General features: G+C 42.1%; 2 protein-coding genes across 2 annotated transcripts; one reads left to right on the forward strand and one right to left on the reverse strand.

Annotated features, from left to right (window-relative positions):
* The first annotated feature begins 1,703 nt into the window (after positions 1 to 1,703).
* junbb (JunB proto-oncogene, AP-1 transcription factor subunit b) lies at positions 1,704 to 3,492 on the forward strand. The gene has a single exon (XM_051388250.1). The coding sequence runs from the start codon at positions 2,036 to 2,038 to the stop codon at positions 3,008 to 3,010; it is 975 nt and encodes a 324-aa protein (XP_051244210.1). The 5' UTR covers positions 1,704 to 2,035; the 3' UTR covers positions 3,011 to 3,492.
* Positions 3,493 to 9,617: 6,125 nt separating this feature from the next.
* Positions 9,618 to 20,605, reverse strand: rtbdn (retbindin; the record flags this gene model as incomplete). Its single annotated transcript, XM_051388732.1, has 6 exons — positions 9,618 to 11,052; positions 17,351 to 17,447; positions 17,973 to 18,101; positions 18,738 to 18,837; positions 18,952 to 19,131; positions 20,329 to 20,605. Coding segments are annotated over 6 exons (1,140 nt in total), but the record flags the coding sequence as incomplete, so codon positions are not given.
* Between the last annotated feature and the right edge of the window lie 1,231 nt (positions 20,606 to 21,836).

Here is a 21,836-nt window from a genome sequence, read left to right on the forward strand (position 1 = left end):
TTAACTTAACTTTTCAAATATATCCACATATTTGTATCAAGGATGAACAGGAACAGTTGGCCAAAGGTAATGCATTATCATCCATTGAAAATTCAATAGTATGAAAAATATTATTGTAACAATATCCACTTTTGTATAATTAATAGTGTTAAATAACATCCTGTTCAGATTCGTATTTGGAACATGGTGGTGTTGATGAAGGGGGTCCTTGAGCTCAGTTGTGGGGAAGGTTAGGAACCACTGATCCTCTGCCTGTTTCTATATTTTATCATTCAGTTATATAGTATGCAGTCTGGCCATGTCTCTGGCAGACATCTGTAAACAAAAACATTTGTTATTGATGTGTTCAACGACTGTTGACCGTGATCAGAGATTCATCCCTCAGGTGCCGCCGAAGGATTTAGCGCCTTCTGAAGCAAAGCATCCCACCTGACTTGTTTTTATCTGTGCGGGGATACAGGATACTTCGGTGGAGGCATGTGTGTCTGTGTGGGCGTTGGAAGACTTACAAACAGGAGACAAAGGTTTCCTTCTCCACAACTGAAACAGGTGCACTATTGAGGAATCACATTTCCTTTCTCTGCACACTGTGCTCTTACAGAGTGAACCACGATTCCTCTACCTGTACAGCTCAACCAGATGAAAGGGAATGTTTGTGAAACAACCATTATAGATCAAAAGGCTAAAATTACTGAACGTGAATCTTCCTGCTTGAGATAATTGACTGGGTTTGGCTCATTTTGGTTTTTTTTTGACAAAGTTTCCTCTGTTTCCCATTCATGATCAAAGCAGGGCTACTTCAGGCACCATGCCCAACATCAGCAGTACCTCACAAACCTGTCAGGATACTGTAGGAGGAAGTGCCTGCTTTGAAACGGATCAGTGTTCTGCTTCACTGCTGTGTGTGTTACTGAGCAGAGTTCTGGTGCATGGCTAAACACTGAGATTTTAATGTAAATGTCGATAGACTGTGTAGGATAATTCCTAAGAAAAAAAAAAACTGTCTGCCCTGGTGAGTAAATACAGACAGCTGTTCACATCTCCTCCCAACTGAGTCCAGAAAGTCCCTAACTCACTCCCCATGGATGGGGTTTATACAGGAGCAGGACTGCTGCTGGAATGAGACCCGGATGGGCGTGGCTTCCCGGTTCTCCCGGAGAGGAACTGGCACGTCATCATGCCCATATAAGGCCTAAGGACTTCCTCCACAGGATGGATCGTAATAAACCTCACAGTAGTTTTATATAGGCTATAATTCATATCTAAGGGAACCAACATCAGGTTGCAGATGATAAGCTCACAGGTTATATTACATTAACTCAAACAAACCAAGGCTTTTCTTTTTTTCTCCTTTTTTAAAAAAAATAATGTAAAAACATGGATGAATGAAAGCAGTGATTTGATCTAACTGAGTAATCTCACCTCTTCCCTTACACAACAACAACTTATTCAACCTATAATCGCGCAGAAAGCCGTATAAATGAAGTGGGCTCTTCTATTTCTGACACCGGTCTCCGCTGCGAACCCTCCTCGGTGCGCTCTTTTTGCCTACAGGCTTGTTTACAGTCGCCTCTTCCCGGCATCAGCGTCGGGCAATGACGTCGCGCTCACTGGGGGTGGAGACCGAGCTGCCCGGCCAATCACAGCGCGGCACTGCCTTGGCAGCAAGAGTGTGTGTATGCCTATATAAAAAGGCACGTATCAGCCCTTCTCAATACAACTCAACAAGCACCAAGAGCAGCACATCAGCTAACAGGAATTTCTGATAAGTTTTTCCTTCCCAGGATTGCGAAGAGAACAGCAACCGGACACTGGAAGAGACTTTTAACAGCTGACACTGAGCTGCAAACACTTCTTGTTGGACCTTGGACTTTTCACTCTTTCTGTTTTTGGAGTGAATTTGACGTCCAGTTTGATTTTGGGACATTGTTGAGAGAGACGACGAGTGCATGCGTCTCTGCTGACACTGACATTTGTTGATTATCCAGAGACTGTTTCTATAAGCAGCTGGTAAGCTTACTTTTCCTACGACTTTATGTCTACAAAGATGGAACAGCCTTTTTATCATGACGACTCTTTTCTGTCGGCTTACGGCCACTCAGATGCAGCAATGCACGACTACAAACTGCTAAAGCAGAATATGAATTTGAACTTGACAGAGCCCTACCGCAACCTGAAATCCCAGCTGAGAGCCGAGACAGACCTGTACCAAGGGGGGCAGCAAGACGTGGGGTCCCTGAAGCTTGCCTCCCCGGAGCTTGAGAGGCTCATCATCCAAAACAGTAACGGTGTGATCACCACTCCCACCCCGGGCCAGTACTTCTATAACCGGGGCATCACCGATGAGCAGGAAGGCTTCGCCGAGGGGTTCGTGAAAGCCCTGGACGAGCTGCACAAGATGAACCAGATGCCTTCTAACTTAAACAATGGAGTTACGACGTGTTCGGCGGCGGCCTCTAGTGTCTTCGGCTCCGCCTTGCAGCCCGAGCCTCCCATCTACACAACACTGAACGCATACTGCCCGAACACAAGCCTCTCTTCCGCATCCAGTTACCCCACAGCCACCATCAGCTACCTGCCGCCGCACCAGCAGAGCCATCCGCAGACCTCGACGCACGGCACGCACCCGTACCAGCACGCTCTCCCCGGCTCCGGACTCCATCATCAGCGTCTGGTCGCTCTGAAAGAGGAACCTCAGATCGTTCCCGACCTCCTCAGCAGCGACGGCTCGCCTCCAATGTCCCCGATCGACCTGGAGACCCAGGAGAGGATCAAGGCGGAGCGCAAGAGGCTGAGGAACCGGCTAGCGGCCACCAAATGCCGGAAGCGCAAGCTGGAGCGCATCGCCCGGCTGGAGGACAAGGTGAGAGGTCTGAAGAGCGACAACCAGGGGCTCTCCAACACGGCATCGGTGCTCCGGGATCAGGTCGCCCAGCTCAAACAGAAGGTCCTGACACATGTGAGCAGCGGCTGCCAGCTGATGCTTACAAGCAAGATGGAGGTATTTTAAACAACAGAAACTACTAACGGACTGAAAAGTAATAACACTGGAGTCATTCTCTGCATGCGCAGCACTGGGACACCGGCTGATGTGCTGTCAGCACTGACAGCAACGCAGGGCCGGGGGCGATGTGTAGACAACTCTTTAGACTATTTAGGATGAAAAAGACTGATTGAAATGGTACTTCCGGATGCTGGACATCGCTCAAAAAAAACCATTCAGCCCTTGACACCAGGGCAGCATCCAGACTGAGCAGACACTGAGCAACACACAGGCCCAGAAGTCGGGTTTACTAATGGTAGAAAATGGGAATGATTATTGTATTTCTTTGTACTTTTTGCAACCGATATTGTCATGCAATGCTGCATTTATTCATTGTGTAAATTATTTTGTTTGTCCGGTTGATCCGGACAAACTGATGATGTCCAATGTTTACACTGTCTTTTTTTTTATTTGTGATGTGTATTTAAGTAAAGTGTCTTAAAATGAAACGGAAATGGCTTGAGTGTTTGTTTTCTATATTTCTATCACTTGAAGACATGCCTCACATATAAACAGCAGGAAGGAGTGGGGAAGATAAAGAGGTTTCTTTCCTAGCATACTGTAACCATAACAGTTACTATGGCTCCCACCGAGGAGCCTTACACAAGCACAATCTGGTTTCAGTGTTTTTACGCACAGAGCGTAGCCTGCGTACGTAGGCCTTTCCTAATTACGCACGGGCTTGTCCATATACGGGCATGTTGTTGAATACTTCGTCACAGGGGAGGATTTCTGGGAACCCCCGCCCAGGTAACGCAAACTGGTTTAATCGCAATCCCTCCCTTCTATTGTATAAATAAGATACGCGAGCGTCGTGAGGGTGGCGGAATTTCCTTTCCTTTTTATGCAACCTTAGAACTTGAACCCTAGACGAACGGAGCAAAGTGCAGCCTTGTTATCAGGTAGATGGTTAGAAGTTTGTCTAAGTTGCGGCAGGACACCAGGAAGTAGACATAAACACATATCTCCACCATGAAACACAGCCTGGAATGTAACATTAAGGTTATTAGTAATAAAGATCCCACATAAAGCCACAATGTCACATCCGTTTGGGATCCACATGTCGGTTCGGTGCCACTCGCGCGCGAAAGTCGTGAAGGCATATTTGAGGTGTCAGTATAATTGAGAGATAGCACACGAGGGGAAGTGACAGCGGCTCCAGGAATGTCGGGGGCGTCGCAAGATGCCACGCCGCTTGGCAGAGCAGTGGGTGAGAGTGGGCGTCCGGAGCGCGCAGGAGCATCTGTGTGGATGGATGGATGATGATGTGCGCGCTGCCAAAGACAACATTCTGGTGGGACTCATCATAGACCAGATATGTGCCGGACCATGGGGCTCAAAGGATTGGATTTAGAGAGGGGGAAAGTCCCGCGTTAAGTTGCCTAGATAGGTCGTGAGTCATTTGGCCATTAGCCAGGGGTCAGTGAAGGTTTGCATGGCCCCAGATGAGGTGGGGAGTTTGTTAATCAGCTTTTGTGACCGTTGGCGGAGAGAAAAGTTGTAAACAAGCTGGTCTCAGGAAAACCAGAGGGGGATTTCTGTCCTGTATAAAAGCAGTCAGTGACGTACAAGTAAACAAGACAGCACTGAAATCTCTCTCTCTCTCTCTCTCAATACCCATTAAACCACTTCAAACGAGCCCAGGAGCGAAGGCTGCGGTTATGAGCGCACTCTCACCTCAAGGTGTTTTGGAGAGGAAGGTTTTTTTTTTTTTTTTTTTTTACCTCTTTTCATCTGAAACGTATTTTAACAGTCTAATTTCCATCAATAACAACTCCTCTCTTTATTTTTTTGTATTGCCACGGACGTGGAAACAGAACCAGGCACGCCCACACAAGTTCTCCTTTCCTGTGACTTTATTTTTTATTTTCATCAAGAAACCTATATTTCAGGGGATGTACATTTTTGAGCTCATTGCCTGTTTTTCTGCTTCATTCGACAGTTTGAACTATTTATGACAAGAATCTATAACAGTATATCGGGACTGTGGATCTGAAGAAGCAAAAATATTTCATTTTCCATAAAATATTCATGAATATGTATGAAGTGCCAGCAAAGTCGAAACCAATAACGATTCTCCATCACACACAGCTATTTCATTTACTGTTGACTCCAGCTCCTACTCAAAGGAATACTTTTAAATATCACTGCAGTGTCTCAATTTACGCACACAGCAGACCTACATATTATAATGCACACACACACACACACACACACACACACACACACACACACACACACACACACACACACACACACAAGAGAGAGAGAGAGAGAGAGAGAGAGAGAGTCCAACAACAAGCAAAAATGAAGCCATACTGGCTCTCCACACGCCTCGGCCCACAACCCACACTGAGTGTCTGTGGGAACATCTGTGATGCGAACCGTGACGTCTAAAGAGCCCTGGGTGGGTTTGATTTTCCTCTCCAAGAGCCCCCTTTCCCTCCCACAGACAGACACACAGGCCTGGCTCTCTTGCTCACTCATTCTCTCCCCCCCCTCTCTCTCAGTCCCCCGGTCTTCTGTTATTTTCTCGATAACCATGAATTATTCCTCCCACCTTGCCGCGGCCATCTGAGGTTCTTACAGAAGTTGCATCAGTAGTTTTTTAGACTAACAGAGCACTGGTTCGAGAAGGGGATGTGACCTTGTCCGAGGAAGGTTTTCTTCAGTCATAAAAATCCTTTTGAACCATATAAATGTGAGATGTGATGGTTTGAACACGTAGCCTAAAACAATATCACATCAAGGGAACTTTTAAAGGTCTCTTATGATGATTTTAGGAATTTTTTATACATTAAACTTGACTCCTGAAAAATTCTGATTAATTTATTATCTGTCACATGAATTCAGCACAATGTCATAGTCATGCACCAAATGTTCCCGTCACAATGCTGCCGGTAACATGAATGTATTGAGGAGCTCATTTGTTTGGACAAAGCTGTAACACAAACACAGTAAACAGAGAGTTGGCGTTAAGGCAGCATTTACTGAAAAATACTCACACTTTAGTGTATATATGGTGTATTAACACTACAGTAGAGCCGTGGCCCTGAAAGCAGGTCTAGATTCATACATTACTGTACAGAATAAAGCAGTGAGTGAATCACAGGGTCGTTTGGAGGGGTTTGGTAGGTGCACATTGCCATCTAGTGGAATAACTGTGGAACAGCAGCTGGAATCATGAACCTTAAACAAGAGAGATTTAGCTCCAATAATAGCTGTCCTACTTTCAAAGACTACTCCATTTGATATGAGCATGAAATCACACACACACACACACACACACACACACACACACACACACACACACACACACACACACACACACACACACACACAAACACTTAATCAGTTAGTAAAGGGAACATTTTGGTTACTAAATGAAGATGTATGTGTGTGGGGGGCGTATGTTAATTTCATATCGGATTCACACAATTTCTGTCTTATAAAAGGAATTCCTTAATTAAGGTCAAACACTGGACTTGATATTGGCCTGCAGGACAATGGCTATTATGTTGCAGATGTAACCCGGTTTCCAAATGAACAACTCTGGTCTGCAGTAACTGTGTTATTGTCATTGATGGAAGAATTAAAGTTCAAATTATTCCCCCTATTGCTATAATATATAATAACCATCTCTCGATTGTCATCCCTTATACAGGGAGATTGTATTCATTATTCATTTTTATAGCTGCAAACCGGCCTTTCTGCACAGCTTCTAGGATTGTATACAGTGTGTATTTCATTTCAGTAAAGGGCTGTGTGGAAATTATAAAGGAGGGAGGAAAGGGAGTCAGAAAAGGGGGATGTTATGTACTTTTTCTTTCTGCTGAAGAATGGCAATCTAGTTTTTGGGTAAGCAGGGAGTGTCTTAATTTTCTCTCACCCCAGATTTATATGTGTCTTTATCTTAATTGTAAAAAAATATTATTATTCCATTAACTTATTAATATTAAGTGTTATTATATAATTATTATTGTGATTTGAGATGGGCTTTTACTGTTATAATATTTAGATATTAGAGGGAGAGTCTTGAAGTAGTCAAGGAAAGGTCCCATATAAAATATTCATAATGTTCTGTAGGGTCTGGCTTTAAAAAAAAGAGTAAAACATAAGATCCAATCTCTGTCCCCGACCCCAATAATTTTCATACAGTCCCTAAAGTACTGTGTTGTATTGTATATATAGTATCAACTGCATTGTCCCTTTGGCCATCCATAAGCATGTTTCCTCTTTGATGTAAGGGTAATCCACAGATCAAGGACGTGACTGAAACCCGACATAGACACACAGAGGCACCATCAGGCACCATTAGATGTGCTATGTGTGTAAGAATAAGTGAGTGAGTGAAAAGGAGAGAAAGAGAAAAACAGAGAGTGGTCAGATTTTTTGGGCCATGCAGGAACAAATTAAAAAGATAACCTTGTAGAACTTATTTCATACGTTGTCCTTGTAAAAAAAAAAAGAAGTCTGGAATGATACAGAAACAAATTAAAAAGATAACCTCATCTCATTTATGTTACAATTTCTCTTATCACTAAAGCGCTCATACTTGCAGTCATCAGCTTAAATGTGTGTGTGCGTGTGTGTGCAGAACGACACTCATTTGTGACCCTCTCTACCCAGCTCTGTCATTTGCTGTGATGATGATTTTCACAGAGGACACATTATTGGCTAACATCATTAAGTAGCACCAGTTCACTACAGAAATAGCTGCAGCGGATTCACAGGCACAGACACGCACGCCACACACACACACACACACACACACACACACACACACACACACACACACACACACACACACACACACACACACACTGTCCTTTCAACAGAAAAAATGTCAAGTGTTGTGTGGCATTATCAACATGACACACGGCTTGTGTTCATTTTCACCTGCAGAGGGCACACACTGTTCCACTGAGAAACATCTCCGAGAGGATTTATGTGTATTGATGAGATTAAAAAAACGCCACATTGAGATGATAACCTTGGTATTGTTGGTTAATCCTAACAATATTCATGGGACCTGATTCTATGGGGAGAGTCTATTTGCTGGATTCAGGTGATGTCAGTTCAATTGCTACAAAGCTGAATCTGTGGAAGGACTTAAATCCTTCCAGGCCCTTAAAGGCATTTATTTAAAATGTGGCCCAGAAATAAAATCAGACTTTGACAGTGTTAAAATATATTGTTCTGATACGTATTTAAATAAGACTATTTGAATTTCTCCCTTAAAGCAATAGTTAGGAACAGACGAGACTGAGTGACAGCTGTCGGGATGGGAGGGTGAACACACTTGTCATGCTGTATCAGTAAATTGTTGTCTGACAGTGGTGAGAAAACATTGCTCTACTCCCATAATCAGAGGTTGAGGCCATGTTCTGAGACACCAACACTGCCAGTCAGATATATCTCAAACATGAAGTGCTCGGCCTGGGGTGGTGTATATGGGTGCTTTGATATAATTTGAACAGGAAGAATGTCTTTATTTAGTCTTTATTTAGAATTAGTCTAAATCTATGTTTTTCTTATAAATCATGAAGAATTGACCTCGGAACTATAATTGACAATATATAAGAAAGTTAAATTTCAGTGGTGTAGCAAGTGACAGAGACAGAGGGAGCAATGTATCTGCAGTGTGTTGCTTTTATTTCCAGAGAGTTGAGATTCCTGATGCATAGTGTGCAGACATTCTCTAGGTAGCTCTGCTGAGTAAGGGTTTTATGTATTTGAAGAAAGGATTACAGTACAAGGCCACTCCATTGCAAAATCCACCTGCTCTGATACAAGAAGAAAAAAAAAAAAAAGGAAATCTTCTTTGTCTAACAAAAGTTTGCTTGAATTACGTGTCCATACATATTACATTATAGTACATGGAAAACTCCACTAAGTAACTCAAGTAAACTAAACTAGAAAATTGTGATTTGATTAAACAATTAAGAGGTAGTAGGATTACAAGTTGATGTCAATCTTTATATGAAGTCTAGTTGAAATGGAGAACGAGTCAAACTAATTAGCAAGTGAGCAGAGAAGTTAAAATAGTAGCTAAAAGCAATGAATAAATGGTTAAGAGTTAAGGTAATGGCAGTTGAAATACCTAGCTAAAATAAATGTATTTAGCTAATCGATAAAGTAAACAGTTTAGATAATAAAAAAATAGATCATGCAGTTGAAATATTTAGCTAAATGTAATGAAAAAATAGCTGAAATAGTTGGCCAGATGTCATGGATTAGAGTTGTAACTGTTAGTTAAATGTAATGAATTTAAATAGTATTATTATGGACATGTAGCAGCAATTAAATGAGTGTAGTAACCATGTCCACTTCAATGTAATTAATAAGATTAAATGACACACAGTTTTAAATCCATTTAAATGAACATGTTAAGTTGACCTGAATTCCTAAATAAAAGGTTGGACAGTGTATTACACAATGTCCTCTACCTTACTCGGCTACATAGATAGAAACATCGGGATGAATCTAGTACAGTGTACCGTCTTTCAGTGTTCTGGGGACTTGATGAAAAAGGGCACTAGTGCAAAGTGCAGTCAGAATGACAGGCTCGGGATGGCATTTAGAAATGTTGTCTTTATTGAGAACGTAAAGCACGGAAACACCCATTTCAGCAAGCTTACCATAAATCAAACAAATCAGTTTCCCTTTTATTACAAAACATTTACATCTAACAGTGCCTCACTCTAGAAATACATGATGTAATTATAAAAGAAACACCCACAGTACATTGACGATAGACATGATCAAACTACCAGAACGACCCTAGCTGGTATGAATGCTGCTTTCTGAATATTGAACCTTCCCTCAGGTACGAATCATACCTCTCTAGTGTCATCATACCTGATCCCTTACGCTCAGGCCAGCAGTCTATGTTAGAAAGCCTAAGTTACATTCATGGTTATCATTACTCTGCGTGACTTTCTCCGCTATCATACACCTTATGACGTGTAGACTGCACGATACGGCACCACAACAGCAAGATCTGCATTTAACAATTGACTAATGCACAGATTAAAGTCACCTAGATGATTGAAGAGAGTAGCAGGGTAGTGAAGCACTGGCGCAGGTACATCATGTTTACAATACTGTCATGAGAACTCCTCTGGTTAATGATGACATGTTTGATTCATGCACAAGCTTCTAATACTGCAGGACATTTCCCATGTGCAAGACTCATAATGTCAGAAATATGTTTTACTGAGCCAAGAAGCAAATAAAATACCTGACTTTGATGAAGACTTCCTTAAAAACATCAGCTTATTAGCTGGCAATAAAACAATTGTGCAGCCATTATGGGATATAATCGATATAATTATTTTTGGAGTAAGAGCCCTTGCAGAATTTAAATACTCATAGAATTGACTGTATCATTTGGTTGTGGTATCTTTTTTAGAAATCTGGCTGTTAAGGTTCAAATAACTGACCATATGTAAGCTTGTCAGTGTGTCTTGAAGCAGATATTATTCAAACCATAGAGATTATAAGTAGAATGTGATGATAATGATAATGAGCTTAGGTTTGTGTGGTAAGGTTAGTTACAGGAGCGAGGTTACACCTCCATTTCAAGAGAGATTTTGTATATTAGGATCTAGACAGTTATCTCTATATATATTGCCATCTATCACTCCTCTCTACAAGCCGCTCCCGCTGCCCTCCACGTCGTCCACCATGACGGAGCGTTTGCGCAGCACAGAGTTGCCCTTCCTGCCGCTCCTGGCCTGCAGGGGCAGCTTGGTCTGGCAAGGGGCCCGGTACTGAGGCAGGCCAGCCTTGGTGGTGTCCAGCTCCTCCGGGTCGTCCTGCTGGGCCCTGAGGGCGGCGATCACGTCTTTGTCCGAGGGGCTGAGGGTCAGGCAGCCGCAGGGGCGACCGCCGTCCCCCTCCGCTCCCACCTCTCCGGCCTCACCCACCTCCTCCAGCTCATCCTCCACTGTCATGAAGGCGTCCCCCCACAGGCTCTCGCAGAGATCCCTGCCATGCTGGTACATCTACACACACACACACACACATAACACACACACACACACACACACACACACACACACACACACACACACACACACACACACACACACACACACACACACACACACACACACAGAATATTAATAGGAGGTGAAGAGATATCTACCTCCTCTGACAAAATGGTGGCTGTACATTATTGGTAACTTACCAGTGCTGAAAGAAAACCACAGTGTAAAAATACTTAAATAATATCCTTTTTGAGTACACAAGTACTACAAGTATTATGTAGCCTAAAGTATCACAAATGAAAAGTACTCATTATGCACAATGGTCCCTTTCAGAGTGTTGAATTATGGAGCCTGCAAGGCCTTGAAAGATTATATATATATTTAATCTTTCATGTACAAGATTATAAAAGATGAATAAACACACTGAAATTATCATCCTCCCACAGATCCCAGTACAGGTTTACAGAGCACCAACCTGAGTAGGTCTATTCAGCAACAGTGCAAGGCCTTTAATCTATAGTTATCCATTTTATTTTATAAGTTGATAATATGTTTTGAAATCAAAGTAACTGGAAGCTATAGCTGTGACTTACAATGGAGTAAAATGTACAATAGTATAAAGTAGCACAAATTGGAAATATTCTCTTCTTGTTCCTACAGACTGATGTTTGAGCTTCACTGTGCAGAATGATGTATGTGTAGAGTTTGACACTAGAAGGATGTTTTCACATTCATCCGATTAAAGTGGAAAATTTCTCTGTGAAAATCAGATTTTAAGGGGTGGGGCGACAAGCATGATTTGTGACTTAGTCCAGTATTCAACTATACAGCGTAATGTAGAAACTTGAAGCCATCAGTGCACATACACTGAGAATGGACTTTACAGTGAAGTAGGAGACATCTTGTGTCCAGCAGGAAAACTTTAGAAATGAATAACATTTGCATATTCATAGATTCTGTAATTTCTAATGAGGCAGAAGGAGTACATTTTAAGGATTTAAATTTGAAATTGTACTTTTTTGCAGGAAAAAACATATTTGACACACATTCCTGTTACAAGCTGACAATTTGTATATGTCCGGAGGGGGTCTTTAAGTACAGTACTTACTTTCTGATAACTGATCACTATTCTAGTTAGGAGAGCTCTTAATAACAGCTAATACATGTAAAAATTTTGGATTTCCATTCTTGTATTGCGTTTTGGAGTAAACTTACACTAATGTCATTTCTATATGTCTTTTTTTTTGTTGGCAACGTTAAAGTACAGCCTTTCTTTCCTTGTAAACATCCATCGGAATAATTGATTTTGGCCTTTCAGGACAGCGCCAGCCTTGAAAACAAACACCCTCTGCCAGGTGTAAGAGGGGGCTGCAGGCACCTGGCAGCTGCTCTCGCAAGCGGCTTTTTGTCTGCCTCTCTCTCGCTCGCCTCACCTCATCTCCACCAGCCTTGAGAGCAAATTATAAGACGGGATGACCTTGAAAAGCTTGTGCTGGTATCTGAAAGACTCCATCTCTGGTAGAACGATGATTCTGTCAAGCCTCACAGAGTAGACGGATCTAAACTAATCAGAAAGGTCACTTTTGTGTTGCTGTCTGACATGAGATTCATTACAGCGCTCTGTCTTTATAAAGTTATTTCTGGAGGAAAAACTCCAATTACTGCTGACATTAGCTTTATGTTTTCTGGAGCATGAAAAATTATACCGCTCTCTAATAAGACACGTATAGGGATTAAAAGGGATACTGCACAACGCTGGCAAAAAACAAATCACAGTTCAGCATTTAAGCTGTTTAACTGTAAATGGTGTACACGCTTAGAACTAGTTGGGAAAGCTAATTAGTGAAGTTTTAGTGACACACACGCTGTTTAAGCTCTCATTCTCTCTCTAGTGACAGCCTCATAACCAGTCATTAAGATGTGCTCCCAAGTCACCGTCTCTCTCTCTCTCTCTCTCTCTCTCTCTCTCTCTCTCTCTCCTACTATAGCTTATTTCATCTCCTACCTAACTTCCACTGTATCTCCCCAGTGCCTTTTTTTTTTATCTTCTCTTGCTTATTGCCACACTCAATGTTTGTACATATCGCTTTTATTCTTCCTGTTTCTCTGTTGCACACCCCCACCCACCCCAACGTCTGCTTCCTTTCATCCTCCTGTCTGTTGGGGGATTAAGACTGACTCACACAGGGTGCTCAGGGAAGAAAAAAGCTGTAATATATTTACCATGTTGGAAGGACAAAGAGGATGACGGCTATTTCTCTCTACTACACATACACTCTGTCTGACACTTGGGTCTTATCGCAGTGACCCCAGAATACACACAGGGTTGCACACGCGAACATTTCTGTCCTTCCCCAGGTGGGTAGACATGGTTTGCTGCCAAAGCTAATTCAGTACAAGCACAAGTGGCTTTAGACGACATGGTGTGATCGAATAAGTGAGATACTGAAATTTCCCGGGGCGCTTTCCTGTCCTTCCCATCCTTATCTTATTCAATTCAGCCCTACTCTGTCCGAAACCCAAGACATTACACATTACACCTGGTGTGAAAAAGAAACAGAAAGAACTCTAATCTTTGAACCGGCGGGCAGTGAAAAAGATATATTTTTCTTATAGCGGTCATCTATTGCAGTGATTCTCTCAGCTGGGGTCAAGATGAGAATTAGAAAAAGGTTGATTACGTTTTCTATGGAACTGGATGGAAATTATCCCGATTTGAGAACAAATTACTAGACTAAAAATAACTGCACAGCTCAAAATCTTCTGGAATACAAAATCAGGACAATATTCAACATTTTTCTATGATCCAAAATGCAAATTTGTGAAGCTGATTATTTCAAAGGTAACCCAAGGAATATAAATTAACTACCTGTGTTTAAGGGGAAATAAATTATTTTAATTAATTTTATGTGCATAATTATTGTTCCTGGGAAACAAAACATTAGGCTAAGACTGCAAATATAGGACGCACCTCTTTTAATGTAGAAATAGTTCTGTTTTTAAAATGATGATAAAATACTTGAGAGCAGTCTTGTGCTTTTGGGATCCATGTAACAATCAAAACTAATGTCAGAGAAAAATCTGCTGATCACAACTGAATATATATACTTTCACATACAAATAAACTTTATTAACTTTACTTTGAAAAACAGTACAAAGAATACTGCAGGGAGCTATATAAATTCAACAAATGACATGAAGTCAATTTTCTTTTTTTTAGTGATAGATTACGATCAGGTTAAAACATTGAACATGTGTGAGAAAATGTCCTTATTACTGTTATTGCTGTGTCAATCTGTGGTACGCAGGCAGTAAGATAAAGGGGTCCTCTATTAAAGGTCCAGTCTGTAACATTTAGGAGGATCTTTAAATGGAATGTAATATTCATAGATAGGTTTTTATTAGTGTACAATCACCTGAATATAGGAAATGTTGTGTTTTTATTATCTTTAGAATTAGTCACCGGTCGCCTTCCATGTAGTCCGTCTTTTTGAACCGCAATGTTTCCACAGTAGCCCAGAACAGACAAACCAAACACTGGCTGTAGATAGGGCCTTTTTGCAAGGGCGAGTTTTGTGGCCACTGTTGTTTCTCCTACGCACTTCAACCCTCTCATTCTCAGTTCATCATCTGAAACTTCACTGCTAGATGCCACTACACCCTTCACACTGGTCCTTTAAGCCCTTTTCACTGCACTTACAGCATATGTGGGAAGCAAAACAGAGGTAATTACAAAGGTAGTATTGTATATGCTGGCTGTAATATATTGCATTACTGTGAAAGGACATATACATATATACATACCCTGTAACTATTTATTATATACCAGGTAATGTATTTCTAGGTCCCCCCCTAAATGCAAATTTGTCACCCCTTTGTGAGTCTCTGTAAGGGAAGAACCCTTGTAACTACAGATAAGTACCTAGTAAAACCACATGATGCAGTTTCCCTTCCTCAGACTGTTGCTCTATGTGTTTTGTGCCAGCTTCCGGCACAGACATGGACACTCTTTGCAGATGTAACCTCATTCCCACAAACTCTGGAGCAGAAAGAGTGTCTAATGCTGAGATAAATCAGACCTTGGCTGGCAAATAATGTCACCAATGAGAACAAAGAGAGAGTGAGACGCAGAGTGCCAGAGGGATTTTTGCATGCAGTGGATGTGTATATGTTTGCCTTTAAATGTATTAGCTCGTTTCTATGCAAATTGACATCTACTGCAGTAAGCATTTACAAATCCTGACTGTATCTGTGTATATTTATTCCACACACACACACAGACCAGCAGTTTGTTTCTATCTATCGGCTGAACTTTCCAGGATTATGAAAAGATTTCATGAGGATTTTTCGACCCGTAGTGAATCTGTGTATTCTATAATTTGAATGTATAGCTTAAAAATCTTCAGAGATTGTCTGTTTGCGGTTTTGCTTTCCTGTGTGACACGTCTCTCAGCCCTGAGGTGGACTAAAGTGCTGTAAGCTCAGACCACGAGGTTGCCCACTGTGAAATCTCCCATCTATGCTGGCTGAAGAATAAACAAAATGAAGCTTTACTGCTGTGACCTCCAAAAATGTTGCAAGAGAGGCAGGCACTTGTTTGCAGTCTCTCTAAGAGGGACAATTTGTTGAATGCACTGAATGCAGTGACTCATTTCTTTGTATTCAGGAGCTGTATAAAACACTCAGCTCTGAGAGCTTCTTAAATTTATTGGAGCCTATTTTGTGCCATTAGTGGCACCCTACATGAAAATGGACTAATCCAAGCATGCAAAGCACCCGTACACACACACAGACACACAAAACACTCAGATATTCTCTATTTGCATTTTTTCCCTCTTACCACAAATCGGTCATTTCCAGTAATCATCTAATATCCACCAGAGAGACTTATTGGATGTGGTGTCTGGGGATGTGTGTTCATTTGTTGATTGTTGGTGTCCTCTCTCTCTCTCCCTGTGTGTGTGTGTGTGTGTGTGTGTGTGAGAGAGAGAGAGAGAGAGAGAAAGAGAGAGAGACACACAAAGACAGAGAAAGAGATAAAAGAGGAGAGAAAGAGGGGAAACAGACAAAAAGTACACACACACACACACACACACACACACACACACACACAGATAGATAGATAGATAGATAGATAGATAGATAGATAGATAGATAGATAGATAGATAGATAGATAGATGGTGTCATGGCCCCAACTGCACACGAGCCCCTCTGTAACTCTGCCTCTTTTTAAATCACCCAGCTGGCCTCTGCCCACTGAAGCAGGACCGAACCTTTTCATGCTTCAGCCCACAGCGCCGCCCTGCACTGTTAACCCTTTGCTCACAACCCACTCTCTTGATCACCAGCACACCGAATCGACTGTGACACAGTATATGACCTTCTACCTGTAGCACAAGGCTCAAATGACAAGCTTTGAGGTTTGAGGTCAATGGGATTCAAACCTGTGACACCTCATCTGCTGGGCAGAAAATCTCAGCTAAGGCGTGACGGTACTCACGTAAACCCTTCACTTTATGGTCTTGTTAATCTTAAGCTCTTTATAATTGTGAAACAACACTATCCTGACAGCAACATGCTCACAATCCTGATAAGTAGCAAGTGTGTCCATCTCAAGGCCAATTCATGGTTTGAATTTGATCAATTTTGTCCAATAACATTCGGAAGAAGTCCAGAAGAAACTAGAAGAGCATGATTAAATCATTTTATCCCCCCCGAAGTTAGCAGAGGGCTAAAGTTAGTTAGTCTGGTGTCCATATGTTTTATGGGATTGAGACGGAAGATCTGGGTAATTATATACCTGCAATTTTTTTTTTTTCATGCATCACTGTGCAACATTCACTGTGCAGCATTAACTGTGCAACATTCATGAGAGGAGCCTTGCTTCCAACGCTGTATCCAGTTCTCCTTACAGGACCAGTGTGTAAGATTTAGTGGCATCCAGCAGTGAAGTTGCAGATTGCAACTAACTGAATACAGCTTGTGTCTGTAGTTGACAACCTGGGACTAAAAACGGGCTGTGTAGTGTGGAGGGAAAACTGCGGATAACGCCCTATCTATAGCCAGTGTTTGGTTTTGTTTGTTCTGGGCTTACATCCATGGTGGGCGTCCACATTACGTAAATCATATTTGAGGGTCAGGGCACCCCTTTGGACGTCTGCTACAAGAGTAAACTTCACATACTCTTTTCTCACTTAAGTCAGTGTCCATCCCGAAGTAGGATCGAGGCTTTAGTTGATCTTAGTTTAACACACTAAATGTGACCTCAGTTATGTAAGCAGCCAATCACAGACGTGCCAGATGAAAGCCTACCTGCTGATACTGAACACAGGTTCCAGTGCAGTTCTGTCCCCTTGGGTCTCTGGCCCAGTTACGAGCACACGTCATGTCCATCCTGCAGGCATCAAACCTGAAGAAAGGTATGTAAATTCTCAAAATAAAATATCTGAAATGATAGAACAACTGTAATTCTCTCATGTGACTATATTTATGTACCAACTGATGTACCAATTTTACATTTGCTTTCCTGCTGAGAGTCTTAGAAGATTGATACCACTCTTGTGTTTTTACACTTTTTGTATGGATTAAAGATACTAGGTACAACATGTTAATTAGTTTCATATTTACTCTACAGACATTAGTGGTATAATCATCTAATCAAACTAAAACAAGTGAATGTTTCCCAAATGTTAACTATTCCTTTAAATATGCACACTGTAAATATAAAGCTGTTTCTCATTTCTCATGGGAAAAGACTGATATATGTAACCCTGGTCTTACCTGTGTCATACAGTTTATTAGACCCTCTGTGTAAGCAGGGATAGCCCAGTATGCTGCTCTTGTTAAATTGGCTGGCAATATCTCTCTTGACAGCCTTACAGACAGATACTGATTTTGATTTAGGTTTGCCTGGCAATGTGTTTGGCAGCCTCACCAATCACGGCAGAAGCTGTGGCAGAGCGGCACAGCCTGGATGTATGAGCGGCGATGGGGATGAGGCCAGCGCGCGGCATCAGGGGAGCAGCGGTAAAAACACGACACACGCTTCAGGAAGCCTTCACACCTGAGGAGCGAGGGGGGACCAGTTAGTGCTAACATGATGTATGGTGACACCTGTATTTAAACCTTTAGTGACACTGCGGAGGTTGACTCAGCATAGTTTCTCGTCTCACTCTGTTTTTCTGCCCACTTTCCCCTTATTCACCAGCAAGGTACCGTTTTCCATTTGACAGGGATTAATCTAATCCACAGGCCTATGTCAAATCTCAAAGTTATTTTACAGCTTCATTGAAGTCTTGGAATAAGCATGTACAGAATGGCCTGTTTTTCACACTATGGGGAGAAAATCTTACACTGAAGCTACACAAACCTGCAATAACTTTTGATTTTTTTGGCCTCTTGTGGAAAAGAGGAAACAAGCTGTGACACAACACTGACATAGATAGAGTTGGCTATTTACACATCTAGCAGATACAAAGCAACATTAGCATCCATTTGGCATCAGCAACCTAACAATATAACTCTCCTTTTAGCTCTGTTTTTGGTCTGCACCACCTCCTGAGGGAAATATCCCTTTAATATCGTCGATTTTTACAACTGTTTTCTTAAACACTATGGAAAGACTGAACCAAAACAGTAAGCTCAGTGGCAATGAGCTGAAAGAGTCCAGATCAGAAGAAATCTACTGGGCGAGACTTACTCAGAGCTCAGAGGCCCACACTTGTCCCAGGGTTCATTCTTATTGATAGTAGTGGCAACGTGGGAGATATCCTGGATGTCTTCTTCTGTGCAGCAGCTATCTGTCAGCAGCAAGGACAGGAAAGCATTTCAGCCAGTTTGATAGATTCATCATGTATGAATCATCATTATCATCATCATTATCATTACACCATTGTTTCCAGACAAACACTCACTGTCAGAGTACAGCGCACACTCCCTCAGGTGTGGCTCTGGGCTGGGCGTGGCCTTGTGCTTGCCGTCTTGAAGACACACCCCCTCCGAGCGGGTTCCACCAATCAGCACAGCCGCCAAATATGCGCAAACCAATAACAGAGGGCGAGATGTGACACCCATCTCTACAGCCACACACAGGTCTGGAAAAGAGTTCAACACACACACGGAATCACAAAAAAATAACACACCACTAAAGATAATGCACACACAATGCTATATGATATAATGAGTATTCAATTCAGTTTTATTTGTATAGCACTAATTCATAATAAAAGTGATCTCAGGACACTTTCCTTATAAAATTATTTAGAGACCTTACATAAATTACTTCAAAAGAAATAAGTATTGTTACATAATCAGAACTCAACTTTAAAATCCAACACACTGGATGTCAAATCTGTAATCAAAGTTATTCTCACGCCATACAGTGAGTCTATACAGTGTGAGTGAGACAGGCTGTTGAGCTCTTCGTGTGGTGACCTAGTAGACAGGGTGAGCCTAATTAGGTGGGACTGAGGCACCGTGCTGAGCTGGATGACATGCGTAGCTGTTTAATCTGACAAGCGGCTGGCCGATGTGTAGCCTACATAACACGAATAAAACAAATCTGTTGGACATGGCCGCATGGCTCTGGATATGTCCAGTGTGTCCCTTATTTTACACAACAGAGATATACAGTAAAACACCGAGAGCTTCAGCACATTAGTTTACTTTCCTAATTTCCATTGTTTTGTTACTAATAATTTGTAAACAATTAAATATTATATGTATATATTTAGTTGGCTACAGTCTGTAATTTAGGCTGCTTCTCAACAATATCATTACAATTATGTATTAAATGTGAATCAGTGCGTCCAACCTTGACAAAATCTCCATTATTTTTTATATAATTTTATTTGTTTTATATAACAAACTATATAACAAAATGTACAAAAGGACACCAGCTCAACAGGCTGTACAAAGTAAGGACCAGCTTGTCTAATTTAAATGAAGAAATTAAGAACATTTTAACAGAAGCTGAAACTCAAACAGGGTAAATATCCCGCAATTGTCTAAACAAATATTGGAGAAAAAAATGACGAGAATTTCTTTCTTGTGGAGTCTGTTGCTCATTAGTGAGTTTTCACTGACCTCAAGGCACTTGATGGTATTTTTGTTTCATGTGCTGTGGCAGCTGTGGCACAATATCTTTAATGTAATATCCTCAACCTGTTGTTCTGCTGCGAAATAATCATGTTCCTTCTAAATGTTACTCTGAGATTACGACGACCTGTCGAATCAGGTGTTTCTATAATCTATCCGATTAAAACACTTTTGTGATCGTCTGTTTCTTTTACCTGTCGGTGGGTTCGAAGGATGCTCGGTCCGTATTAGTTTCCTCTGCTTTTCTGCTTTGCTCTGTAGGTGAGTGTTTTCTCCGGTGTGTTGCTGTGGATCCTGTGCCTGTACGCGATGCTCGGTGCTCCGGTCTCCTCTTCCTCTTCCTCTCTCTCTCTCTCTCTCTCTGTCTGTCTTTCTCTGTGCTGGCTGTGATCTCTGCTGCCTGGGGGCCGCTGCTCGCCACTTTGTCACCGGTTTATATGAAGGACATTTCAGTCCCCTCCACCAGGCAACTCACCCCCTCCCTCTGCCCCATGCTGGGAAGTCCTCTCTCTATGTCTCTCTCTCTCTCTCTCTCTCTCTCTCTCTCTCTCTCTCTCTCTCTCTCTCTCTCCCTCCCCTCCCCTCCCTCTCTGGCACACACACACACACACACGTAGAAAAGACTCCCTCCTTGTTAATCTCCCAATGAGATGTTTACCAAATCCTCCTTGTTGACAGCCTTCCATTCCAGTTTGTCTGAGCAACGTTAAAGATGGAAACACTGGCAATAAATTGATCTTTCAAATTGATTCAAAGGCACAAAAAAAAACACCCCACAAGGCATGTGTTGCCCTTGATTTTGAGAGGATCATTCACAGGTGGTGCTGAGTCACACCTGTCCTCCCCCAGCTCTCTCTTTCTCTCTCTTTCTCTCTCTCTCTCTCTCTCTCTGGAGGTCAGGGCTTTTTCCAGATGACAGGGTTAGAAGAGGGTATAGCTGAGATTTAATACTGCCTGATATGCTGAGGACAGGGAACACAAATCTCTGCAGAACAAAACACCATGAACTCACAGGGGGAAGCTGCTGCGTGGTGCAAAACCCATCCTGTTATCATAAAGACACTTCAGCCTGTTTTTCTGGATGCTTTTTTTTTTTTTTTTGTCACCTGTGCTGAGGCATGTGATGGGTCGTCTGTGTACAAACCAGGAGGTGGTGACCTTGCCAGCAATGCTAAATTAAGGTGTAATCCCTGAAAGCATGTTATTAATACCTTCCTTTTGGTTGGCGGTGGTTGGTTTTAAACATTCACGTTTGTTTGCTGACAGCCCTAAAGCACTTGGTCTGAATGAGGTTACGCGGGCAGCCGGTCTGTTTTTCCACCATGTGTGTATTACTGCTCCTGGCTTTTAATCTCACCTCCCCTTGGACCTGGTGTACCAGCCTAATCCCTGGCTGGGTGAATTTTTCTCTCTCTCTCTCTCTCTCTCTCTCTCTCTCTCTCTCTCTCTCTCTCTCTCTCTCTCTCCCTCCGAGTGACCTCCCAAGGCTTTTGGCCACTGAAGAGCAGATGGAGAGTGTCTTGTGGCCTAGATACGTCCGCCTAAAACCAAGACTGTGAAATTGGTGACATGCCTTAGACATGATTGGTTTTGGCAACAAAACCACGCAGGGACGGGAAGGGACCAGACAGATTGGCCATAACATAAACACACAGATTGAGTGCAGATGAAATGGTCTCAGTGGAGACTCAACTCAGATTCA

The sequence above is a fragment of the Dicentrarchus labrax genome, unplaced genomic scaffold, assembly GCF_905237075.1.
Source record: "Dicentrarchus labrax unplaced genomic scaffold, dlabrax2021, whole genome shotgun sequence".
In the NCBI taxonomy this organism is placed as follows: Eukaryota; Metazoa; Chordata; class Actinopteri; family Moronidae; genus Dicentrarchus; species Dicentrarchus labrax.

Bases quoted from the DNA above. Each gene is read 5' to 3' on its own strand.
- junbb (XM_051388250.1), top strand. From the start codon at position 2,036: ATGTCTACAAAGATGGAACAGCCTTTTTATCATGACGACTCTTTTCTG.